General features: G+C 54.6%; 1 protein-coding gene across 3 annotated transcripts; it reads left to right on the top strand.

The window, feature by feature from the left end:
* Nucleotides 1-897: 897 nt before the first annotated feature.
* Nucleotides 898-21,822, top strand: COLGALT1 (collagen beta(1-O)galactosyltransferase 1). 3 transcript variants are annotated; one of them, XM_057709336.1, is made up of 12 exons: nt 899-1,225; nt 2,568-2,678; nt 3,435-3,552; nt 9,324-9,458; nt 10,649-10,853; nt 12,267-12,386; nt 16,682-16,758; nt 16,839-16,945; nt 17,227-17,359; nt 18,714-18,841; nt 19,732-19,938; nt 20,183-21,822. In XM_057709336.1, the coding sequence occupies exons 1-12, from the start codon at nt 957-959 to the stop codon at nt 20,448-20,450; spliced, it is 1,878 nt and encodes a 625-aa protein (XP_057565319.1). In that variant the 5' UTR covers nt 899-956; the 3' UTR covers nt 20,451-21,822. The 3 variants fall into 3 exon arrangements, with proteins under 3 accessions (XP_057565320.1, XP_057565319.1, XP_057565321.1); XM_057709338.1 differs by lacking the exon at nt 899-1,225 and adding an exon at nt 1,896-1,994; XM_057709337.1 differs by lacking the exon at nt 9,324-9,458 and having other exon boundaries at nt 898-1,225.
* Nucleotides 21,823-22,738: the final 916 nt, after the last annotated feature.

Here is a 22,738-nt window from a genome sequence, read left to right as displayed (position 1 = left end):
TTCATCCTCCCCTAAGACAATGAGATTTTCCTCGCCTTTCCTTCCTAACTTTTGCTCTACTGTCCCTTGCGCAGGCTGAGGACAAACTATCTGTGCCCTGAATTTTACTTAACAATATTGAGCCCCGTCCCGGCTCACGTTAATAGACATCTGAGCATCATTCTTAAAACAATTTTTAAGAATGACACAAAAAAAGACCAATTAGAAAACATTAGATTATTGGAAAACAGTCCCCTCATAGCACTTCTGTGGAAACGCCCACCTCGCCTCCGGTGCGCAAGTTCAGTATGTTCCATCTTCACGCAACCCTGCGGTTGTTAGGACTCCATTTTACAGAGATGGACAAACTGAGGCTCACACAGCGAGCCCTCGCGGGGGCTGGATTTGAAGCCAGGTCTGGGGACGCCAGGGCCCATGCGCTTAGTACCCAATTCCCCTGAGGACATCCCAGGTAGGTCGAGAACTAGGATGGTAAAACCCATGTTGCAGCAGAGGAAACTGAGGCTCAGACCCTACGAGTCCCAAACCAGATACTGACTATCCAGGTCCGCCTCCTGACACAGCCGGGTGTTATACAAATGGAAGTTGGACGGCGAATCTGGCGGCGATCCTGGCAGGAGCATTTGCCCAGAGGCAGAGCAGATTCTGAGTTCTCGCGCCTTTAGCGTACAAACCCAAGTTCAGAGCTCTGGGCGTCTCGAAGGGCGGAGCTGGGGGGGGGAGGCGGGGCGTCCCGAGCCGGCCTGCAGAGTGACGTCACTCCAAGCGGGCCGCCGCGGAGGGTAGGAGGCACTTTGCGTCTTTAAGACCGTTTGGAGGCGGGCCCTGACGGCCGATTCCGCCAGGAGCTCTCCTCCCCTTTAAGGCGCGCGGCAGGGGCGGGGTCCCGACGGCCCCTTTAAGGCGCGGCCCGCGTCCGCCGGCAGAAAAGCGGCTTAAAGGCGACGCGTGGCGCGATGGCGGCGACCCCACGCGCGGGCCGGGGGCGCGGGCGGCCGCTCCCGGTGCCGCCGCTGCTGCTGCTGCTGCTGTTGGCGCTGCCGCCTTTGGGGGGCCCGCCGGGCGCCGCCGCCTACTTCCCAGAGGAGCGCTGGAGCCCCGAGTCGCCACTGCAGGCGCCGCGCGTGCTCATCGCGCTGCTGGCGCGCAACGCGGCCCACGCGCTGCCTGCCACGCTGGGCGCGCTCGAGCGGCTGCGGCACCCGCGGGAGCGCACGGCCCTGTGGTGAGCACGGCGCCCGCCGGCCCCGCATCCGGCCTGCTGACCCCATCGCGGCGGGGGCACGCTGCGTCCTGGCCCCGGGCAGAGCCGGCCAGCCCCACGCGTGCCTTCCGTTTGCTGTGCCCATCGGGCGGGCCAGACCCACGCGCGCGCTCTGCCTGCTGTCCCCCCATCAGGGCGGGCCAGACCCACGCGTGCCTTCCTGCCTGCCTTCCGCCTGTCCCAAGAGCACCGGCCGGAACCGCGCTTTGCCTGCTGGCCCCTTTAGGGTGGGGCGGGCCCCTGCTCTGCCATCTGCCCCCCGCCGCATCCCTCCTTAGAGCATATCCGGGATCACCCGCGCCGGGCTGCCTGGGACTAACCCCCTAACCCACTTGGGAGCGCACACAGCTTCGAGGAAGGCAAGCCTGAGACCCCAGCGCCCCCATTGGGGCGTTGCCCTGGCCCACATTGCACTTCTACTAACTGAAAGTCTTTCCGCTCCTGCTGTTGTGTCGGTCCCTGAACCCAGCCGGAATCAGCCCTCCTGCTTTCTGACTGCTGGAGTGGGTGGGTGGGTGTACTGGACGGCTATGGAGGGTGAAGGGGAGTGGATCCTTCCCAGAAGCAGAGTGGGGCAGGGCCATGGGCAAGTCTGACTGCTGACTTCCCGCTTCCTACCTCAGTTTCCTCATCTGGAAAATGGGGATGCTAATATAATTCTGATTGGGTTGTCTCTGAAGATGAGTTAATGACTGTGAAGTCCTTGTGCCTGGCACCAGTGACCGGAGCTGTGGGTATTATTATTACTGTTATTATTGCCATCGTTCCTATCTTTATTGTCGATTAAATAACCATTTGGGAGAATAGCTCTCAGCTGATGGTCAGGCTAGACTCCCAAATACTCCTTTTCATTCCAGCCAGGGTAATCCAAGCACACAGTTGGTGCTTAAGAAATGTTTGTTGAATAAATGAGTGACCACAGCCCAGTCCAAGGTGGTATTGTTCATAGGAGAGCGTTGAAGGTGGAGCAGGATTGCATGATATATATGTATTTTTGTTAAATCTTGCATATTTAGTAGTGAATATGGTTATAAGATCCTAGGTGCCCCAGAGTACTAATGTCATCTAATGTATCTTTACAAAATTAGCATGTTTAATCCCATCTGCAGCCCAGGGAAGTGGGCCCTGTCCTCACCCCCATGTTACAGATGAAGAAACTGGGGCAGGGAGCGAGGAAGTGTCTTGCCCAGGACTGTGTAGCTGGAGGGAGGCCCCGCTGGGGCGTGGGTTCCATTGCTGCCTTGCTGCTGTCTGTCCTGCCTCGGTCTCCCTAACTTCACTCACTGTCCTGCTCTGTCTGCAGGGTGGCCACGGACCACAACTCAGACAACACGTCAGCCATGCTTCGGGAATGGCTGGTGGCCGTGAAGAGTTTGTACCACTCTGTGGAGTGGAGGCCGGCAGAGGAGCCCAGGTGAGCGCCAGGATGCCCTGATCCCCGCCTCCAGTTGGGCTTGGCTGTGCTCCTGCTCACACACCCTCCACGACTCCCCATCATCCTGGGACAAGACCCCAGCCCTCAGCCTCTGATGCTCCAGCCCAGCACTGTAGCCTTAAGCAGTGGCTCTGGCTAATCTGACCCCACCTCAGCTTCACCAATGGGTCATATTCCTCCTGTTGAATCTTTACCCCTGCCGTTTCTTCCACCTGGAATTCCTTCATTCCTTGGTCTTTCTGGTGGGCGCCCACTGCTTTGTTCCGGGTCTCACTCAGCCCCAACACCAGCTCTGCTGCTTTGCTTCCCCATGAGCCCCTGGGTAATGTGGACTTCGGTTCCTTTCACTCTTTCAGGATTTATTTCTCTCCTCGGCCACTGCTCAGACCAGATTAGGAGTCTGGGAGGACAGGCTCCAAGTTTTCTCCTGCTTTGCGTCTTCTCTCCTAGCGGCTCCCCCTCACCCTCAGGGATGTCCCTGCAAGACAGTAGAGGCCCCTTCCTCCCTCTCTAAGCTTTCTTTCCATCTGGGCCTTTGCAGAGGCTGTGCTGCCTACTGGGGACACACCTCCATCCTCCTATTTTCTCCTTGCTTCTTCCCAGCCTTCAGATCCAGTTTACACATCATCGCCTCCTCCAAGAAGCCCTCCCTGACCACCCCCATTAGCCAGCTCCAACCCTCTCTGGGCTCCGACAGTACCCTGTGCTTCTCACATCACAGCTGCCTCTCCACAGGTCCTACCCAGACGAGGAGGGCCCCAAACACTGGTCTGATTCCCGCTATGAGCATGTCATGAAGTTACGCCAAGCAGCCCTGAAATCGGCCCGGGACATGTGGGCCGATTACATCCTGGTGAGTTTCTCGGCCAGCCGACCCGTGGGTCCCCAGCAGAGGGTCTGGGGTATCCAAGGGAAGGCGGGGCGGCGGGATTCGGGGACCAGCGTTAACCTCATTTTACAGAGGGGGAGACACTCTGAGAGGGGAAGTGAGTGGTCAGAGGTGACACGGCTGGTTCGTGGAGGAGCTGGGGTTCGATCCCGCGCTACCTGGGTTCTTAATCATCAGGAACGAGTGGGCTTTTGTGTCCCCAGCTGATGGCTCCTGTGGTTGGACACTGGGGTCATCTCCACTTTTATCAGCATCACCAGGGATCTGAGATCTCTGTGCAGCCACAGTAGTAGCCTCTGGGTCACTCCCAGGAGGATGGGGCAGGGCGGGGGGGATATTGGCAACACGGAGCTGCTGAGCCCTGACTTTCACTTCCTCCTCCTGGGCCCCTGGGAGGAAGGGACCGGTTGAGGTTTGAATGCAATGTTGGGATACATGCCCACAGATCACGGGTCTTCTTTGAGCTCCTAAAGCCCGACTCCTTGACCTGGCATGGTCCCCTCCCCTGGTGCGATGGGCAAGGCATTGACAGCTGAGCCTGGCTCGCCATGGAGGTTGAATGCAGTGATGCCAGCCTGACAGTGCCTGTGGTGGGTTTCCATCTACCAGACCCCAAGCCTTGGTCTTTACCTTCTCAGTGTGTTAGTTAGCGTATGTCTGTCATCCACTCCCTGTGCCCTCCTCATGCCAGGCCCTGGGGACACAGCGAGGATCAGCACAGGCTGAGCCCCACCTTCCTAGCGTCCCAGGAGAGGTGGATGTGACCAAAAACCAAACAAAACTGAATGAGGAAAGATCAGAAGGCGGCCAGTGCTGTGAAAGGCACTTGATGGTATATCAGTGTCCTGGGGCCACCGTAACGAAGTACCGACACTGGCGGGCTTGAAACAACGCAAGTGTGTTGTCTCACAGTTCTGGAGGCCAGCACTCTGAATCAGGGTGTAGGCAGGGCCACGCCCTAGGGGAGGATGCTTCCTTGCCTCTTCCAGCTTGTGGGGGCTCCAGGTGTTCTTGGCTTGTGGCCGCATCACCCCAATCTCTGCTTTTGTCGTCACGTGGGCTCCTCTCCTTATGAGGTCCCCAGTCACTGAATTTAGGGCCCACCCTCATCCAATATGAACCCTGTCTTTTTTCAAGTGATTATCATTTTGTTTATTTTATTTTCTCTTCCATTCTGGTTTACCACAGGATATTGAATATAGTTGCCTGAGCTCTACAGTAGGACCTTGTTGTCTACCCATCCTATGTATAATAGTTTGCATCTGCTAGTCCCACACTCCCAGTCCTTCCCTCCCCCACCCCTTCCCCCTTGGCAATCACAAGTCTGTTCTCTAGGTCTGCGAGTCTGTTTCTGTTTTGTAGATTTGTGCCGTATTTTAGATTCCACATATAGGTGATACCACATGATATTTGTCTTTCTCTTCTGACTGACTTCACTTAGTCTGATCATGGTCTAGTTGCATCCATGTTGCTGCAAATGACATTATTTCTTTCCTTTTTTTATGGCTGAGTAATATTCCAGTGTCTGTGTGTACCACATCTTTTTCATTCACTCTTCTGTTGATGGACATTTAGTTTGTTTCTGTGACCTGGCTGTTGTGAATATTGCTGCTGTGAACATAGGGGTACATGTGTCTTTTTGAATTATAGGTTTGTCCAGGTGTATGCCCAGGAGTAGGATGGCTGGATCATATGGTAATTCTCTCTTTAGTTTTCTGAAGAACCTCCACACTGTTTTCCATAGTGGCTGCACCAACTTACATTCCCACCAGCAGCGCAGGAGGGAGGAACTCCGTCTTCATTTACATCTTAATTACATCTGCAAAGACCTTATTTCTAAATAAGGTCATGGTCCCAGGTACCAGGGGTTGGGGGCCTCCCTTAGGAGGGGGCCCTAGCAGAGATCTGAAGGATCAAAGGAACCAGCCTCAGTGGAAGCTGGGGGCCAGTGTCCCAGGCAGAGGGAACAGAGCAGGGAGCAAGCTTTGAGGCATTCAAGGACTGGTGAGGAGCCCGTGTAGCCAGACTGGAGTGATGGAGGGGGTGATGCTGAAGTGGTAGGCGGGGGCTGGACTGTGCAGGCCAAGGGAGGGATGTGGCTTTTACTTTGAAGGTAATGGGGAGCCATGGAGGGTGTGTGAGCAGGGGAGGGCTGTGTGAGTTCTGATTTTCAGAAGTCTCCGTGGCTGCTGCGGGGAGCAGGGTGTATTGGGGCAGGAGTGGGGGCAGTGTGAGGCCAGAGTGGGGCCCTATATGAGGCCGTGGGTTCAGGATGTGTTCTGAGCCTGAAGGGTCAGGCCCTGCTGGATGTGTGGGTGCTGGAAGGATCTCACATCCTGGCCTGAGCCTTGTGGGGAGGACGGAAGGAGGAGGAAGGATGGAACAGGCTTCTCCTGGGCTCCTTGTGAGTTGGTGCCTCATCAGAGCATTTTATAGATGGGAGAGTGGAGGCTTAGAGAGGGAAGTGACAGCCTGCTGGGTGGGATCTCAGAAACAGTGAGGAACAGAGGAACCTCCCAGAACCGTCCAGCCCAGGGTCACCTTGTCTGCCTCCCTGGGTTTTGCTTTCGTGGTTTGAGCTTGGCTGGTTTTCACTTTTTATCACTCAGCAAATCTAGGTGGGACTCAAGGTTTTGGTTCAGAACTCAAAGCAGCTTTTGACACACTGATATATTTCTGTAATTGGGGACTTTGGTTATCCACACTGGAATGTGAAATCATTTGTCTAGTGTTTTTAAATTGTTATGAAAAAGGCCTCTTTTCTTTCTCTTTTTACAAAGACTGTGGGTGTTACTTGTAACAAAATATGCAAGAAACAAGAAGCCTAGGAAAGAAAGAAAAAAACATACCTTGTAATCTTACCTCCCAGAGAGGCTCACTCCCCGGCTGTGTTTTTTAATTGAGGTACAAGTCACACAACATAAAATTAGCCCTTTTCCAGTGTACAATTCAGTGGCATTTAGTACGTTCATCATGCTTTGCAACCGCAACCTCTGTCTGGTTCCAAAACTAGTTCCCATCACCCCCAAAGGAAACCCTGTCCCCATGTGCACTCACTCCCCATCCCCCTTTCCCCAGCCCCTGGTGACCACTGATCTGCTCTCTGTTTCTGTGGATTTGCCTGTTCTTGACATTTCTCATTAACAGGATCACAAACTTTGTGGCCTTCTGGGCCTGGCTTCACCCAGCCTGATGGTTTTTTTTTTTATAAATTTATTTGTTGGCTGTGTTGGGTGTTCGTTGCTGCCCCGGCTTTCTCTAGTTGCTGCGAGCAGGGGGTTACTCTTTGTTGTGGTGCGTGGGCTTCTCATTGCGGTGGCTTCTTTTGATGTGGAGCACAGGCTCTAGGCACTCAGGCTTCAGTAGTTGTGGCTCACGGGCTCTAGAGTGCAGGCTCAGTAGTTGTGGTGCACAGGCTTAGTTGCTCTGCGGCATGTGGGATCTTCCCGGACCAGGGCTTGAACCCGTGTACCCTGCGTTGGCAGGCGGATTCCTTTTTTTTTTAAGCTCGTTATTAGTATAATTGCTTTACACTCTTGTACCAGTTTTTGAGGTACACCAAAGTGATTCAGCTATCCCCCTATATCCCCATATCACCTCCCTCCCGTGACTCCCTCGCACCCTCCCTGTCCTGGCCCTCTAAGGCATCACCCATCATTGAGTTGATCTCCCTTTGTTATACAGCAATTTCCCACTAGCTATCTGTTTTACTATTGGTAGTGTATATGTGTCTGTGCTACTCTCTTACTTTGTCCCAGCTTCCCCTTCACACCGCCCCCAACCCGTGTCCTCCAGTCCATTCTCTCCATCTACATCCTTATTCTTGCCCTGTCACTGGGTTCATCAGTACCATTTTTTTAGATTCTGTATATATGCGTTAGCATACGGTATTTGTTTTTCTCTTTCTGACTTACTTCACTCTGTATGACAGATTCTAGGTCCATCTACCTCACTACAAATAACTCCATTTCATTCCTTTTTATGGCTAAGTAATATTCTATTGTATATATGTGCCACATCTTCTTTATCCATTCATCTGTTGATGGGCATTTAGGTTGCTTCCATGTCCTGGCTATTGTACATAGTGCCGGCAGGCGGATTCTTAACCACCGCGCCACCAGGGAAGTCCCCAGCCTGATGTTTTCGGCTTCATCCGTGTGGTAGCGTGTGTCAGGGCTTCACTCCTCTTTCTGGCTGAGTAATATTCCGTTGTACAGATGGACCACATTTTGTTTACCCCTTCATCTGTCAGTGAACACGTAGGTTGTTTCCACCATTTGGCTTCTGTGGATAAGGCCGCTATAACCATGGTGTGCAGATGTGTGTTCGAGACCCTGTTTCCACTTCTCTCGGTCTGTACCTGGGAGTGGAGTGGCTATAACTCGATGTTTCACTTCCTGAGGAACTTGCAGAGTGTTCTGGCTGTTTTCACTGCGTATATATTCCAAGGTCACAAATTCACACATCCACAGGGGCTGGGCGGGGAACATAATAGGACCGCATGGCTTGTCCCAAGGGACAGCCCCCTCCCTTCTCCACCTGGGGCTTGCCATGTGGGAATGCCATTCCCAAGTTGCTGGAGAGGGCTGGGATTCTAGTTTCTGCTGTTGTTTACACCAGGTGATTCAAACATTCTAAAAACTCTGTGTGGGGAATTTCCTGGCGCTACAGTGGTTAGGACCCTACACTGTCACTGCTGAGGGCCTGGGTTCGGTCCCTGGTCGGGGAACTAGGATCCTGCACGGCATGTGGTATGGCCAAAAAAATAATAAATATAAAAATAAAAAATAAAAATAAAACAAAACCCTGCATGGGTAATGGAAAGCATGTTGGTGGACCAGATACATTTAAGAAAACAAAACAGAACAAAGCAAAAAAACACCTCCTACTAGTTCTGTAATCTATTGTGCTCTGTGTGTTTTCACATCCTGGTAGACAGGAACATTCTTACCTGTGTTCTGCGGCTTGATTTTCAAGTGTCATGGCTGGTTCTGCAGCGGGACGGCGGGGCGGGGCCAGAACTTCTTTAGCTGGTTCTCCACTGCTGCACCCCTGGGTCATTTCCAGTTCCTGTGGTGAGCAGTCCTGCAGTGAATATTCTCGTGTGGCCTTTCTGGAAGGTGTTGGTGACACAGAGTTTTGGGGGGACCCACAGGCACCCCCACCCCAATGACTCTGTTCACGGGTTGGTAAATTTCCACCCAGGCTGCAGCAAACAACTTACCATCTTTTTATCCCAACATATAAGATGTTAAAAAGCCTTATGTAAAGTTCCTAGTTTTATGAATTTTTTTGTTGGCATTTAACTCACATAGAAAAAAAAAAGTGTATTCCTCCTGGTCACTCCCTGCAGAGGTGGCCTCTGCCCCGACCGTTCCCCTCATCGACCAGCACTGCCCATCTTAAACATTCCCTTCCGTGGAGCCACGAGGTGCACTCGCTGTCACTTCCGGTGTCTTGCCAGCGCCGTGTCTGTGGGACCCATCTGTACTGCTTCGTGCTGTGTGGTCTGTCCCTTCTCTTGCCGTGTAGTGTATTCCATTGTGTGAACAGAACTCTGCTGGCGACTAAGGGCAGAGCTGTCTGTTGCAGAGCAGGTGGCTGCCAGGGCTGCATGTGCTATTCTAGGTACCCCAGATCCCAGGACTCTGGCCTCTGCCCCAGCTGTTCCAAGCCGTGGCCTAGCCCATCTTCCTCCGGTGGCCCACGCTGATGCCATGTCGGGTGTTTTGCAGTTTGTGGACGCAGACAACCTGATCCTCCACCCTGACACACTGAGCCTGCTCATCGCCGAGAACAAGACAGTGGTGGCCCCAATGCTGGATTCCCGGGCTGCGTACTCCAACTTCTGGTGTGGGATGACTTCCCAGGTCAGGGGGCTACCAGGGTAGGGCAGGGGACTGGGGGTGGTAGGGGCTGGGCTGAGCAAGTGTGGGCTGGGTTTGGAGTCTAAGTTGTCATCACACACTGCCTCACGGTGAACATTTTATAAACACCATCGTGATAGTCCTTAAATAGTCCGTTGAGGGATGGTGTACGATTGTGGGCCCCCCCCACGCCCACCAACACTTGTTACTGAGGCAGACACACAAATACAGAGAGAGGAAGTGTCTTGCCTACACTCACATAGCTATGAAGTGGTGGTGCCAGAATGGGACTTCAGGCATGGCTTGATCCAGGTGTTTAAACAACATTCGTCTTCCTCTGTCCCTTGGGTGGCTTCATTTTCAAACTCCTGGGGAATGATCCCAGAAGCATTCAGCCAAAGTCCACTCTGATTGAACCTTGTGCAGTCTTCTCCTACCCCTGAACCAGTTACTGAAGCCAGGAAAGTGGCAGACTTTGATTGTCTCGCCCCAGGGTTGAGGGTGGGTTGTAGGCAAAGCCAGGGGAGTGAGGGGCTGGTGTAGAGCAGGGCTGTGCCAGGGAAAGGGGGCTGGCTGGTTAGAGCCAGGATGCTGACCCATCCTTTTCCCTTGTGTCTTTTTGTTTTGAATTAATGTGTAATTCATAGAATATAAAGTTCACCATTTTAAAGTGAATAATTCAGTGATTTCTATATTTCAAAGTATGTCATAGAAATCTAAATGTTACGTGCTAACAATTCCAATCTGTAAAGGGTACAAGGAAGAAAGAAGACAACTCCAGATTGTTCCAGAAGCTTTTAAGACTTCTCTTCTAAAAGATCTCTCCCTCCACCCCCGCTTTCTTGAAATCCCGCTTCTGTGTTTAATTTTAAAATCAAAGGATCTCAAATATCTAGTCCCTTTTTCAGCTTTTTCATTTCCTTTCTCAAATGCTGCCTTTCTGATCAGAAGTATTGAGCTGGGTCTGCAAGGAGTGACTGGTTCCCTGTGTTTCTCTGCCACTGCCCAGCAACTGAGGCTCTGGGGTTGGAGACTGACATGCCCTGCTCAGAGCCCTGCTCTCAGGAATACCCACTGCAGCCAGAAGCTGGCACCCAGTCTTACTGTCCAGGTGTTCTGTGCCTCCTGTTGTCCCAGGCCTCCAGCCTCACCTTGAGAGACCCCCGTGCAGAACTCTGCCCCCCTCCCCACAGGGCTACTACAAGCGCACCCCTGCCTACATCCCCATCCGCAAGCGGGACCGCCGGGGCTGCTTTGCAGTCCCCATGGTACACTCAACCTTCCTAATCGACCTGCGGAAGGCAGCATCCAGGAACTTGGCATTCTACCCTCCCCACCCTGACTACACCTGGTCCTTCGATGACATCATTGTTTTTGCCTTCTCCTGCAAGCAGGCAGGTGAGCCCACGGGGGTTTGCCATCATGGGGCGTCTGTCTGCTTCTTTGGGACCAGTGCTGAGCCCAGAGAAGGTTCACAGAACCAAAACTGCAGGGTGCAGGAATGACTTCAGGTACAGCTGCATCCAGGTGTTCAGATGATATCCCCAGGCCCCATTCTCTCTCCAGCCCTGGCTTTGCTGGGTGGCTTCACTCCCCAGGTCTTTAAGACCTGCTTATTGAAAGTTATTTCCATCTTGATATTTTCCTGTTTTCTCCCAATTATCTGTAGTTGAGCATAATTGTTCCCTAATTGTATATTTAGGGTAAAAAAAAAGTTGAAAGAGGAAGAGAACATAGCCATATGCTGACCTGTCATTTATTTTAAGCCGTGGGTCAGCAAACTGTGGCCCATGGGCCACATCCGGCCCACCATCTGTTGGACACAAGCTAAGAATGTCTTTTGGGTTCCTGGACCCAATTCCCATGTGTGTGTGTTGGCAGTGCGGGGTGGATTCCCCGTACCAACAAGCGGTTCTGGGACACCAGCAGGGTGTCTGAGAATTCAGCTCAATTCTGACTCAGTTCTGGCTCTGTCTCCTTGGAGATTGCATCAGATTCCACAGGTTAAGGGCTCTGTCCCACAAAACTGCCCCTCCCCTCAGATGCTGATTGCAAGTGCAGGTTGTCACGTGTGCTTCTGACCAAATGGCTATAAATCACATGTTCCCGCGACTCCTTCCTTGGGTTCTGCTAATTTGTAAGAGCAGCTCACAGAGGTCAGGAAACCCATTTACTCATTAGGTTATTGTTTATTATAAAAGATTATAACTCAGGAACAACCCAAAGGAAGAGATGCACAGGGCAAGGTGTGGGCAAAGGAGCGCAGAGCTTCCATACCCTCTCTGGGCACCGTCCAAAGGCAGACTTGAGCTGTTGAGACAGAACTGTTTGGCCCACAAACCTTAACATTTACCATTTGGCCCTTTAATGAAAATCGTTTTCGCCTGGCTGATCACTTTAAAAATATATATATACTCATTATGAAATTTGAAACCATTCAGAAAAGGACAAACACAGAGGTAACGTTACTCAGGGTTTGTCCAGCTGCGTCTAATTTTTGTGCGTAAACGCGCATCTTTACTGTTCACCCGCTGTTACGCGGTTTGCTTTGTCATGGAATCCTACAGGGACTGAGTCAGTATTGGTGCACGGCGCTCATTAACAGTTCTGGAATCTCTGGCGCCGTGAACCCCTGTTCTGGCTCCAGTTCCCAGATGGAGCGCCACGGGGGTCTGCCGATCGCTGGGAACAGCTGGACCCATTTACGCTCCGGCCCCACGCTGGGCTGTGAGGCGGCTGCTGTGTTTGGAGGCTGCCTCCGCTGCCTCATTGCTCCGTTTTCAATTTCGACTGTTGTTTCCTCGGCCCCAGAGGTCCAGATGTACGTCTGCAACAAGGAGGTGTACGGCTTCCTGCCGGTGCCACTGCGGGCACACAGCACCCTCCAGGATGAGGCCGAGAGCTTCATGCACGTGCAGCTGGAGGTCATGGGTGAGTCTGCCCGCGCCACCCTGGGAGGGCCGAGCCGCCTCCCTCTCCCTGCCATCTCGCATCTATCCGTGAACGCTGACTGAGTGTCTGCTGGACGCCGGTCTCTGGGAACCCAGCGTGAACAGGTGGCCAGTTTTCCCCCTCTCACAGAGCACTGGCTTGCAAGCAGCTGTGCATGGCGTGCTTGTGGGGAAATCAGGGTGGGCTTTCTGGCAGAGGTGGCATTAAAATGAAGGGTGAGGAGGAGTTAGTTGGAAAGAGGATTGGAACCGAAGGAGCAGCACATACAAAGGCCAGGAGGCTGGAGGAGCTGTGAGCTCAGGAAACAGCAGAGGTCAGCGGGGCAGAAGTGGGGCTGGTGAGCTCAGCACGGCTGGCAGGCACGGCCAGGGCCAGGGCCTCAGACGCTGGGCTGAGGAGTGGGCCTTTTTCCCCGGGGCAGTCAGGAGCCATGGAGGGTGTGGGAGCAGGGACAGCAGCAGGTTTCACTGATGGCCCTGCATGTGCGTGGCAGTGTCTAGGGCACAGCCATTTGGGGCCGTGTTGTCACCCCTGCCAACCCCCAGACCCACTGCTGTTTGTTTAATATCTTTCTTAACGGATGCTTTTTTTATTATTAATACTTGAATACATTTTAAAAAGGAGACTACATATTTTTACTGTGGTTGCAAGCTTGTGTCTTTCTAACACAGATACAAATAAACCCATAGACTATTAAAACTAGCAATTGTGCCTCTGGTGAGATGGGCTGAGTGCACAGGGCCGAGCTGCCATTGAGGCTGTTTGAGGAGGGGGCAGCTACCGCGGTTGGGGGTCTCTGAAGCAACCGGACCGTGGTACCGCCTCCTCTTCCGTGGGCACCTTGCCCTGTGCTAGCCGCCTCTGAAGGCCTGTGAAGCAGCACAGCCATTCCTCCCACTGCACAGGTGGAGAGGCACTTGGAGGGCCAGGCCCCTGCCTTGGGGCTGAGTTCTTGCCCACTACCCACCCCCCATCTGTTTCTAGAAGGTTCTGTCTGTGGCTCCCCCTTGTGGCTAAAGATGGAATGACACCCTGCCTTCTTTGTTTTGAGGGGGCTTTGGGGTCTTTTGAGGTGACACCTGGAGGCTGCAAGGTCATCAGGGTGAAGACCCTCCCACGACACCCGAGTGTCTGTCCCATGCAGTTGCCCAGGCTCAGCCAGGCGACCCCACCAGGCTGTAGTCACAAGAAGTGGGTCTCTGCTTGTTGCCAACTCCTGTGGGTGATTAGACCCTGAGAAGGGTCTCCAGCCTGCCGTAGTTTTTCTAGTTTAGATCTTCATGTGTATTTCTGTTGTTATATTTGGTCAGAAAACCATTCACGCTGCCATTGTAAGCTGAAGCACAACAGAAGCGTGAATATTTTCCTGTTTCTCAAGAGCCAGAGCAAATCACACAGAACAGACGGATGGAGGGTCTGGAGGTTTCAGTTATTTGTGCAAATCCTTCCTTGCAGTTCTAGTGAAAACCACCTTTTCTCTCTACCTGTGTGTGGGTACCTGGTCCCGGGCTGTGCCTGTGATTTTTCACGTGTTCAAAAGTCTTTCGGGACTTCCCTGGTGGTCCACTGGGGTTAAGACTCGGTGCTTCCACTGCAGGGGGCACAGGTTCGATCCCTGGTCAGGGAACTAAGATCCTGCAAGCCACACAGTTTGCCTCCACCCCCCAAAAAATCTTTCTTACAATGAAATTTCAAGCTTATAGGAAAGCTCGGAATGATGCCTTCTTGTGTTTAGGGAACCCAGCAACTTGCATCCTTCCCTACCTGCTCGTGGACTATGGGGGTGTCTTTCCCAGTCTACCCCATAAACCTGGCTCAATTGAATTTATTGGCTGCATTGGGTCTTCATTGCTGCATGCAGGCTTGCGGAGAGCAGGGGCTAGCCTTCATTTCAGTGCTCAGGCTTCTTATTGCAGCGGCTTCTCTTGTTGCGGAGCATGGGCTCTAGGCACTCGGGCTTCAGGAGTTGTGGCACGTGAGCTCAAGGGCTTAGTTGCTCAGCGGCATGTGGGATTTTCCTGGACCAGGGATCGAACCCAAGTCCCCTGCGTTGGCAGGCGGATTCTTAACCACTGCGCCACCAGGGAGACAGAGCTGACTGCCACGTGGCTGACCTCCATTTCCAACCCCTGCGGAGATTTAGCCAATACAAAGTAGCCCAAGACCCCCACCCTAAATCACACTGTTGGCATACATACGCAGTATGGCCCAAGACCTGAGATAAGCAAAGACATTTCCAAGGGCTTCAGCCTCCCAGGAGCTAGAAGCAAATGCCAGACCTCTCTGTAGTCAAGTTTAATTCTTCACTCTGTGATGGTCTAAGGGTGTGTTACATTTTTTTTTTTCAAATTGTCCTACTATTTTTTTTTAAGATTTATTTTTTATTATTTATTTTTTAATATTTTTTGGCTGCGTTGGGTCTTTGTTGCTGCACGCGGGCTTTCTCTAGTTGTGGCGAGTGGGGGGCTACTCTTCGTTGCGGTGTGCCAGTTTCCCATTGCAGTGGCTTCTCTTGTTGCGGAGCATGGGCTCTAGGCACACGGGCTTCAGTAGTTGCAGCGTGTAGGCTCAGTAGTTGTGGTGCATGGGCTTAGTTGCTCTGTGGCATGTGGGATCTTCCCAGCCCAGGGATCAAACCCACGTCCCCTGCATTGGCAGGCGGATTCTTAACCACTGCACCACCAGGGAAGCCCCTAAGGGTGTTACATTTTTATCATCACTGTGACGTGGCTCTCTGGAAAGGCTGTAGTGTGCTACTCCTTCTGGACCCTAATATATTCTGTTTCCCCAGAACTGATTAAAAAAAAGGGATGAAAAGATACCCTCACTTTCCATAGGCAGGTCCTTTCACCATCCACACCTCGAGGGGTCAGGCAGAGGCTGAGAGAGAGGGAAAGGGCACCTGGGATTTGAAGTCGAGTCTTCAGATCTCAAAGCCTTGCCTTTGGGTCCCTGGCTCCTGTGAGGAGGGCAGGGGGTGGCAGGGAGCTGTGACAGGCCCTGGATCGGAAGAAACCCCAGGGCATGGTGTCCCTGGAGGAGGTCCAGGCTGCGAGGTGGGAGGTACCAGGTTGACTCTGGCCATCACCCAGGCCTCTCCCAGACAGACGGGTCAGTGTCTGTCCTTCAGGTGGACACAGGGCTTTTGTTCTTGGGGAGGCGGATGCCACACTCACCGTCTGGGCTTTTCTGGGCCAGCCTGGTAAACGACCAGGAGCCTCACCAGGCTCGCAGTCTCCTGTGGATCTGATCCGTCTGTGGGAAACTCTCAGGGATGTGCCGAGACAGGGCCCCGGGGAAGTGGTCTGAGCGCTACTCACAGCAGCTAAAAGGGGAACAGTCATGACCACCCTGAAATTCTCGGCATACCTTGTAGATGTGTCACTCCAGTCACATGGGCATCGTCTCCCTGTGCATCTTCACACCGTCTGCCCTCTGTGTGTGTCTCTGTATCCAAATTTCCCATTTTCATAAGGAGCCCAGTCATACGGATTAGGGCCCACCCTAACAACCTCATTAAAGATCCTGTTTCTAAATAAGGTCACATTCTGAGGTACCGGGGGTCAAGATGCCAAAGTATCTTTTTGCGGAGGAACACAGTTTAAGCCAAAACAGCGTATGTGATTTCATGGCATCTTTTCATGACGTCAACCTCTGAGAGATTTATTAGCCCATTTTATAGATGAGGGAAGTCATTCCTTTGTTCATTTTATGAGTTTGTGCCGAGCTCTGTGCTGGGCACTAGGGAGCCAGTGTGAGTGGACAGGCCTGCTATCTGTCTGGAGGAGCGCATGGGAGATAATCAGGGAGCCGGAGAGATAGGACAGCAGGATGAGGCTTTGATGGAAGCCCAGGTGCTGTGGGGGCCCTGGAAGTGGTACCTGGCTCAGCCTCAAGAGGTCAGGAGACTCCTCTGCTGTGAGCACCTCCTCAATCCCTGCACAGACAGCATCTCAGCTGATAACTCAGGGGGAGGAGGGGAGGGAGGAAAGGGGTTTCAGCAGAGGCCCAGCATGTGACAAGGTCCAGAGGTAGGAATGGGGGATGGGTAAGTCTGGAGCAGGGCCAACAGCCAGAGTGTGTAGGCAGTGGAGGAGAGAGACCAGCACTGATGTTGCGGGTGGGACCGTGTCAGACAGGGTCCCCAGCACCAGGCTGAGGAGCTCGGGATGACAGGGAGCCGCGCAGAGGGTGGGGAGGGGACATTGGAAAGAGGCTGGAGCCCCCCCTTCCCCATGACCCCCGTGACCCCTCGGCTTCTCTCTGCCGCGCAGTGAAGCACCCCCCAGCGGAGCCCTCGCAGTTCATCTCACTGCCCGCCAAGACGCCAGACAAGATGGACTTTGATGAGGTAGGCCGGGCCTTCCCTCCGGGGGTGGGGGCGGGGGCCGGGGCCGGCCTGGAGGGTCCGACCGAGGCTCTGGGCCGCAGGTCTTCATGATCAACCTGAAGCGGCGGCAGGACCGGCGGGAACGCATGCTGCGGGCTTTGCAGGAGCAGGAGATCGAGTGCCGGCTGGTGGAGGCTGTGGACGGCAAGTGCGTCCGACCCCGGTGGGGGAGGGGCGCCCCCACGTGTGGGTGTAGACCACGCTGGCGGCGGCCATGGGGCGGGGGACGGGAGGGAGTAGTCTAACCCTGCATGGGGGGTGCTGGCAGGTCTGCGCAGGCAGGCTGTAGGCCACGCCCTGGCAGGCCACGTGGGTCCAAGAGGGGTGTGCGGGTCGGGGTGGAGCCGGTGGCAGGGGGTCGTATCTCTAATGGTGGAATTGCAGGCGGAGAGAGGCTTCCACGGACCCCTCCTTTCCCCCCCCTTGCAGAGCCATGAACACCAGCCAGGTGGAGGCACTGGGCATCCAGATGCTGCCAGGCTACCAGGATCCCTACCATGGGCGGCCCCTCACCAAGGGCGAGCTGGGCTGCTTCCTCAGCCACTATAACATCTGGAAGGAGGTGGGTCCCCGACTGGGGCAGGGCCTCCCTTGGCCTTCTGAACAGCTCGAGGAGGGAATCGCTCTTACCCCAGACAAGCTTCCAAAACCACAGCAGGACACCCGGCCTCTCTTTAGTGAATGTGTCACCTGACTCCTGAGTGGGTCAGCTGCTGTCCTTCTACTGTGCAGATGTGGAGCCTGAATCTGGGGAGGGGTGAGCCTGACTCTCGAAACAGGTGGGGTCTGAGGCCCAGGACCTCCAAGTGAAGCCTCTTTGCACCCAGTCACTGTCAGATATCTAGAGCCTGGGCACTGTGCCCAAACCTTACCAGTAGGAGTAACAGCCATGGTGACGCTAACTGACGCAGACCCCACACGTTGGTACCGCATTCGCCCCAGCGGCTCATCAGACTCCCTTGGAAGGAAGGGCTGTGATGGACAAGGATGGCAGGTGGGGACTCGAACCTGGGAACATCCGGCATGAGACCAGATGGGGCACTTGGTGTTTGAGGCAATGGGCTCTCAGCCAGGTTGCCCTCCTTTTCTGATACTCATCATGGAGAGTATGGGTCAGAGATTGCGGTGTCCAGGTAGCCGTGGAGCCAGAGGGGATGCAGGTTCAAGTCCAGCCCTGCCTCTGAGAGGGGTGAACTCTGTGAGCAGGGAAGGCATTTCCCAATCTGAGCCTCAGTTTCCCCAGATGATGGAGTCACAACTTCAGGGGCAGTCATGAAGATTCTCAAGTTCATTCATTCAGGGAACATTTGTCAAGCACCTACTGTGTGCCCAGCCTACTGCTGGTGTTGGGGACACAACAGCCACCAAGATAGACCCAGCCACCACAGCGGGCTCACAGCCTTGGGAGGTGGGGAGGCTGATGGTAATCCACACAGAGAAGTGAACAGCAATGAAAGAAGTGAGAGGCACCTACATTAGAGGCCCAGGGTTATGAATTATCCTCAACTAACAGCTTTGGATGAGAGGGAGGACCTCTTGAGTAGGTGACATGCGAGCTGAGGCCAGAAGGGTGAGAGGAAACCTACCTGCTGCTGTGTGGGGGAAGGGTGCTCTGGGTCAGAGTCCCTGGGGTGGGAAGGAGCAGCCAGGCTGAGGCTGCAGAATCTGCTGCCAAGTTGTGAGCAGGAGGTTTTGGCCAGAAGGTAGATCTGAACTTGGTGGTGGTGGTGGTGGTGTGTGTGTTTGTGTGTGTGTGTGTGTGTGTGTGTGTGTGAGAGAGAGAGAGAGAGTGGGGTGGGGCAGGGGCGAGGAGGGTTGCTTTTCTCTTGGTGCCCCAGAGCTCTTAAGTAGAGCTGGCTTTGGGGTCAGGCCCAGCCTCGATCTCTCCAAGATCTCAGCGGGGCCTCCTCCCTCAGGTCGTGGACCGCGGGCTGCAGAAATCACTCGTGATCGAGGACGACCTGCGCTTCGAGATCTTCTTCAAGAGGCGCTTGATGAACCTTATGCGGGATGTGGAGCAGGAGGGTCTGGACTGGGACCTCATGTGAGTGGGGCCTGGGTTGGGTCAGAAGTCAGAGGTGTGGCCTAGAGCCTCTAGGTCTGAGGGCCTCTGCAGGGTAATAATTTGGGCCAACTTTTGGGAGCTTGGCAGGAGGATACATTCTTGACCTGAAAGTCTAAAGCCCTGGTGGAAGCCTGCCCGCGCCTTCAGAGCTTGGAGACTCGACTGGGGCCTGTGAGGTGGAGAGTAAGGCTGAGATTTGATCCAGAAGCCTGTGGGCGTGGCTAGGGAACTTGGGGTGTGGCCTGGGGTCGGTGTGGTCAGGGCTTGGGAGCTGGGCCTGAAGCCTGGGGGCTTGGCTGAGTGTGAGGCATGGCCAAGGCAACCTGGGTCTTAGACCAGTGCTAGGTGGAGTGTGGCCAGCATATTTCTGGAACGGTCCTCTGGAATCTCACGTACGTGGGTTGGTTCTTCCTCCCCTCCTTCCGCTCCCATGTGCGGGGCCCTGATCCGGGTTCTGGGCCTCAGACTCAGGACCATGTGACTGATATGAGTAGTGACTGCTCCCTTCACGCCCGACTGCTCACCGTACCCATCATCCTGCCCACCTGCCCCAGAGCCCTCTGAGCCCAGAGCGGCTGCCCTCTCAGCCCCACTCTCCTTCCCGTGGCACAGCCTCAGAGCATGTCCAAGCACCCCTCCCTCCCCAGCTCCACATCCTCCCTGGCACCCTCAGAAGAAGTCCACTCTCCTCCCTGCGGGCCCCAGACTCCTGTGGGCCTGCTCTCACCGGGTCTGGTTGCACCCGCCCCCTCATTGCTCCCCACCCCCCAGAGCCTGACCGGGGCTCAGTGGATCCCCGACTTTCCGGGTTAGTGGTGTCGGGTGGGCCGGCGGGAGGAAGGTGACAGAGCCCCCATTCTGCACCGCAGCTACGTGGGCCGGAAGCGCATGCAGGTGGAGCACCCCGAGAAGGCTGTGCCCCGCGTGAGGAACCTGGTGGAGGCCGACTACTCGTACTGGACGCTGGCCTACGTGATCTCCCTGCAAGGCGCGCACAAGCTGCTCGCTGCCCAGCCGCTCTCCAAGATGCTGCCCGTGGACGAGTTCTTGCCGGTCATGTTCGACAAGCACCCAGTGTGAGAGGGGGCGGCAGTGGGCAGGCGGGCTGGGGTCTCGCTGTGGAGCTGGCCTGGGTCGGGGCATGAGGCCTGCGGGTCCCGGGGAGGAGGCTTGTCCTCTCCCTCCTTCTTCTTCCATGGGTCCCCCTCGCCGCCCACGTCTGTCTCCATCTGCAGCCCCCCACCCCGCCGCCAACGCGTGTCTCCATTTGTCTCTGACCCTCTGACCCACCGCTGCCCCCCCGCCCCTCCTCCCCTGCAGGTCTGAATACAAGGCCCACTTCTCCCCTCGGGACCTGCGCGCCTTCTCCGTGGAGCCCCTGCTGGTCTTCCCCACGCACTACACGGGGGACGACGGGTACGTGAGCGACACGGAGACCTCGGTCGTGTGGAACAACGAGCACGTCAAGACCGACTGGGACCGGGCCAAATCCCAGAAGATGCGGGAGCAGCAGGCCCTGAGCCGCGAGGCCAAGAACTCAGACGTGCTCCAGTCCCCGCTGGACAGCACTGCCCGGGACGAGCTCTGAGAGCTCTGAGGGGCGGTGGCCACGAAGCCAAAGCAGCCGTCGCTGGCCCGGCCCCCACACGCCCGCCGGGGACAGCGGGGCCCCTGTGGACCCCTGGCAGGCCAAGGAGGGCTCCCCACACAGGGCAGCATCCAGCCAGCTCTTGCTCAGCAATCACGTGCACGCAGGCAGCATTAACGGAGTGCCTACTGTATGCCGGGAACAGGTGGATTGGGTGGGAACAATTCGCGCGCCCAATGCTTTTAAGCGATTCCTGGGTACCAGGTTCCTGTGTTCCGGCGGTGAGTGAGGCTTGATCATTCCCTCCATCAGTGAGGGATCCAGTTGTCAAGCAGTATCGATCCCTCATGAAGAAGCAGGCATTAGTGAGACACATTCACTGTTTGAATTCATTCGGGTATTTATTGAGTGCCTACTCTATACTGGGCGTCATTCCAGGCTCTGGGACTAGTGAGGTAAACTTTCATTTATTCAAACACCTATTGAGCACCTACTACGTGCCTGGTACTTGAGACACAAAAGTTCATACTGGCTCGATGCATTTATTGAGTGCTGGGAGCTGAGCTTGGTGCTAGGGCTGAAGATAAACAAGGTGCTTTCCACTCTTTTAATCGGTTTCCTGCCCACACATCCAGAGAGCATCTCCTGCGTGCCGTGCTGGGCACTAGATACAGCACAGGATGACAGCTGCTCAGTCCGCATGTGATCACCCCCAGAGATGAATGAGTCCTTTCATTTCTTCGTGCAGCAGGCATTTATTGAGGGCCTGCTGTGTGCCTGACCTCGTGGACTCCCAGTGGGGTTGACTGAGTGATTCCTTATCAGCCTCCCCCCGCCCCCATCACCTGAAATGTGTGCAGATAACATCGCCTGCCATCACCCAGGAGCGGGGGTGGGGTGAGGGGAGTAGAGGGAGTTGTGGGCCTCTCCGTCGCCAGGGACAGCCGTGGGTTCCAGCAACCCCATGTCCTCAGGCAAAGCCCCCCTAGACCCAGCCCCCCTGGAGGGGGCGAGGGGTGAAGCTGGAGGCGGGGTCTCCCGTGCCCACCCCTGGTCTCAGTTGCTTGACCGCCCTGCCCTGCATCTCAGGTGTGGTCTCTGCCTGCTTGATGGCGTTCCTCTGTCCAAGCCTTGGGTGGGATCATGTGTTTGGGGCTTTGCGCGGGCTCTGCTGCACTGGGGCGCTACCCACGGCCTGGGCAGGACGTCCCCCGGCACAGGCTGGAGGACGAGCTGTGTCTTCAGCCTGAAACGAATGTCAGAGCCGGCCAGCGGTGCCTCATTCCCTGAGGGATAACTAACTGCTGACCGAGTCGGGTCCTGGATAACTTGCTTATTTTTGTATTAAATGTTTCTGGTTGGTTTTCACATACATCTGTGTTCCCTTCTTGGTCCGATGCTCTGCTCACCACCCACACTCCCCACCCCACCCCCACCCCAGCTTCAGGCCAAGATATGGGAGGAAACCAGGTGCTGGTGAGAAGCCAGTGGAGGAGGTGGTATGGATGGAGTGAGAGCCTGGTGTCCCAGCGTGCCCCATAAAACTTACCCAGAATAGCCCAGGGACGACAGATGGTCAACCTCACTCCGTCCTGAGGGGTCCACTGCAGGATTGTCTCAGATGACAGAATGAGGAGGGGGGCTGTCATAGTTTGGCGTCTCCAGAAAACAGACCCCAAGATGACGATCTGAGTTATCCAAGAGGTGACCCCAGGAAGCCCTGATGGCGGTGGGGACGTGAGGCAGAGAGGGAGCAAGCCCTGCAGGGGGTGCTGGTGACCAGCTGACTGCGGGCAGCTGGGGACCTGGGGGACGGGCAGTGTAGAGCCCTCACCTCAAAGTGGTCCCACCCCAGGGGCGAGGGAGGTGAGGCATTTATCCACCCTCAACAGCATTTGAATTTTCTTGGTCAAATATTTAAGGGTTCTCAAGATTCATAAGCCCTTTTAGAGTGTGCAGGCACGTACCCGAGGCTTTTACAAAATAACAGATGGCGTGTGATCCTTGTGGAAAAATGAGAACATACAGCTCAGCAAACAAAAAAGCAAAATTAAATTACACGTCTTCAGAGACAACAACTCCTAACTTTTTGGTGACAAACCTTTCAGTCTTACCCATCTGCACGGTACAAATATATACATGTTTTGAAAAAGAGGTTTCGTGTTACATAAACTCTGTTACAACCTGCTTTTTTTTTTCCTCCCACACAACACATTTTTATTTCACAAACACTGGATCAAATTGTACCCGGCTTTTTTCAGCAATTTTCTTTTTAAATTTAACAACAT

Source organism: Hippopotamus amphibius, chromosome 15 (genome assembly GCF_030028045.1).
Source record: "Hippopotamus amphibius kiboko isolate mHipAmp2 chromosome 15, mHipAmp2.hap2, whole genome shotgun sequence".
NCBI lineage: Eukaryota > Metazoa > Chordata > Mammalia > Artiodactyla > Hippopotamidae > Hippopotamus > Hippopotamus amphibius.
The sequence above is the reverse complement of the archived record's forward strand: the minus strand, read 5'-3'. Positions and strand labels throughout refer to the sequence as shown.

Coding starts and splice junctions, on each gene's coding strand:
- COLGALT1 (XM_057709336.1), top strand. CDS start 957: ATGGCGGCGACCCCACGCGCGGGCCGGGGGCGCGGGCGGCCGCTCCCG. Junction 9,459..10,648: donor GGTGTGGGATGACTTCCCAG/GTCAGGGGGCTA, acceptor CCCTCCCCACAG/GGCTACTACAAGCGCACCCC. Junction 12,387..16,681: donor CGTGCAGCTGGAGGTCATGG/GTGAGTCTGCCC, acceptor TCTGCCGCGCAG/TGAAGCACCCCCCAGCGGAG.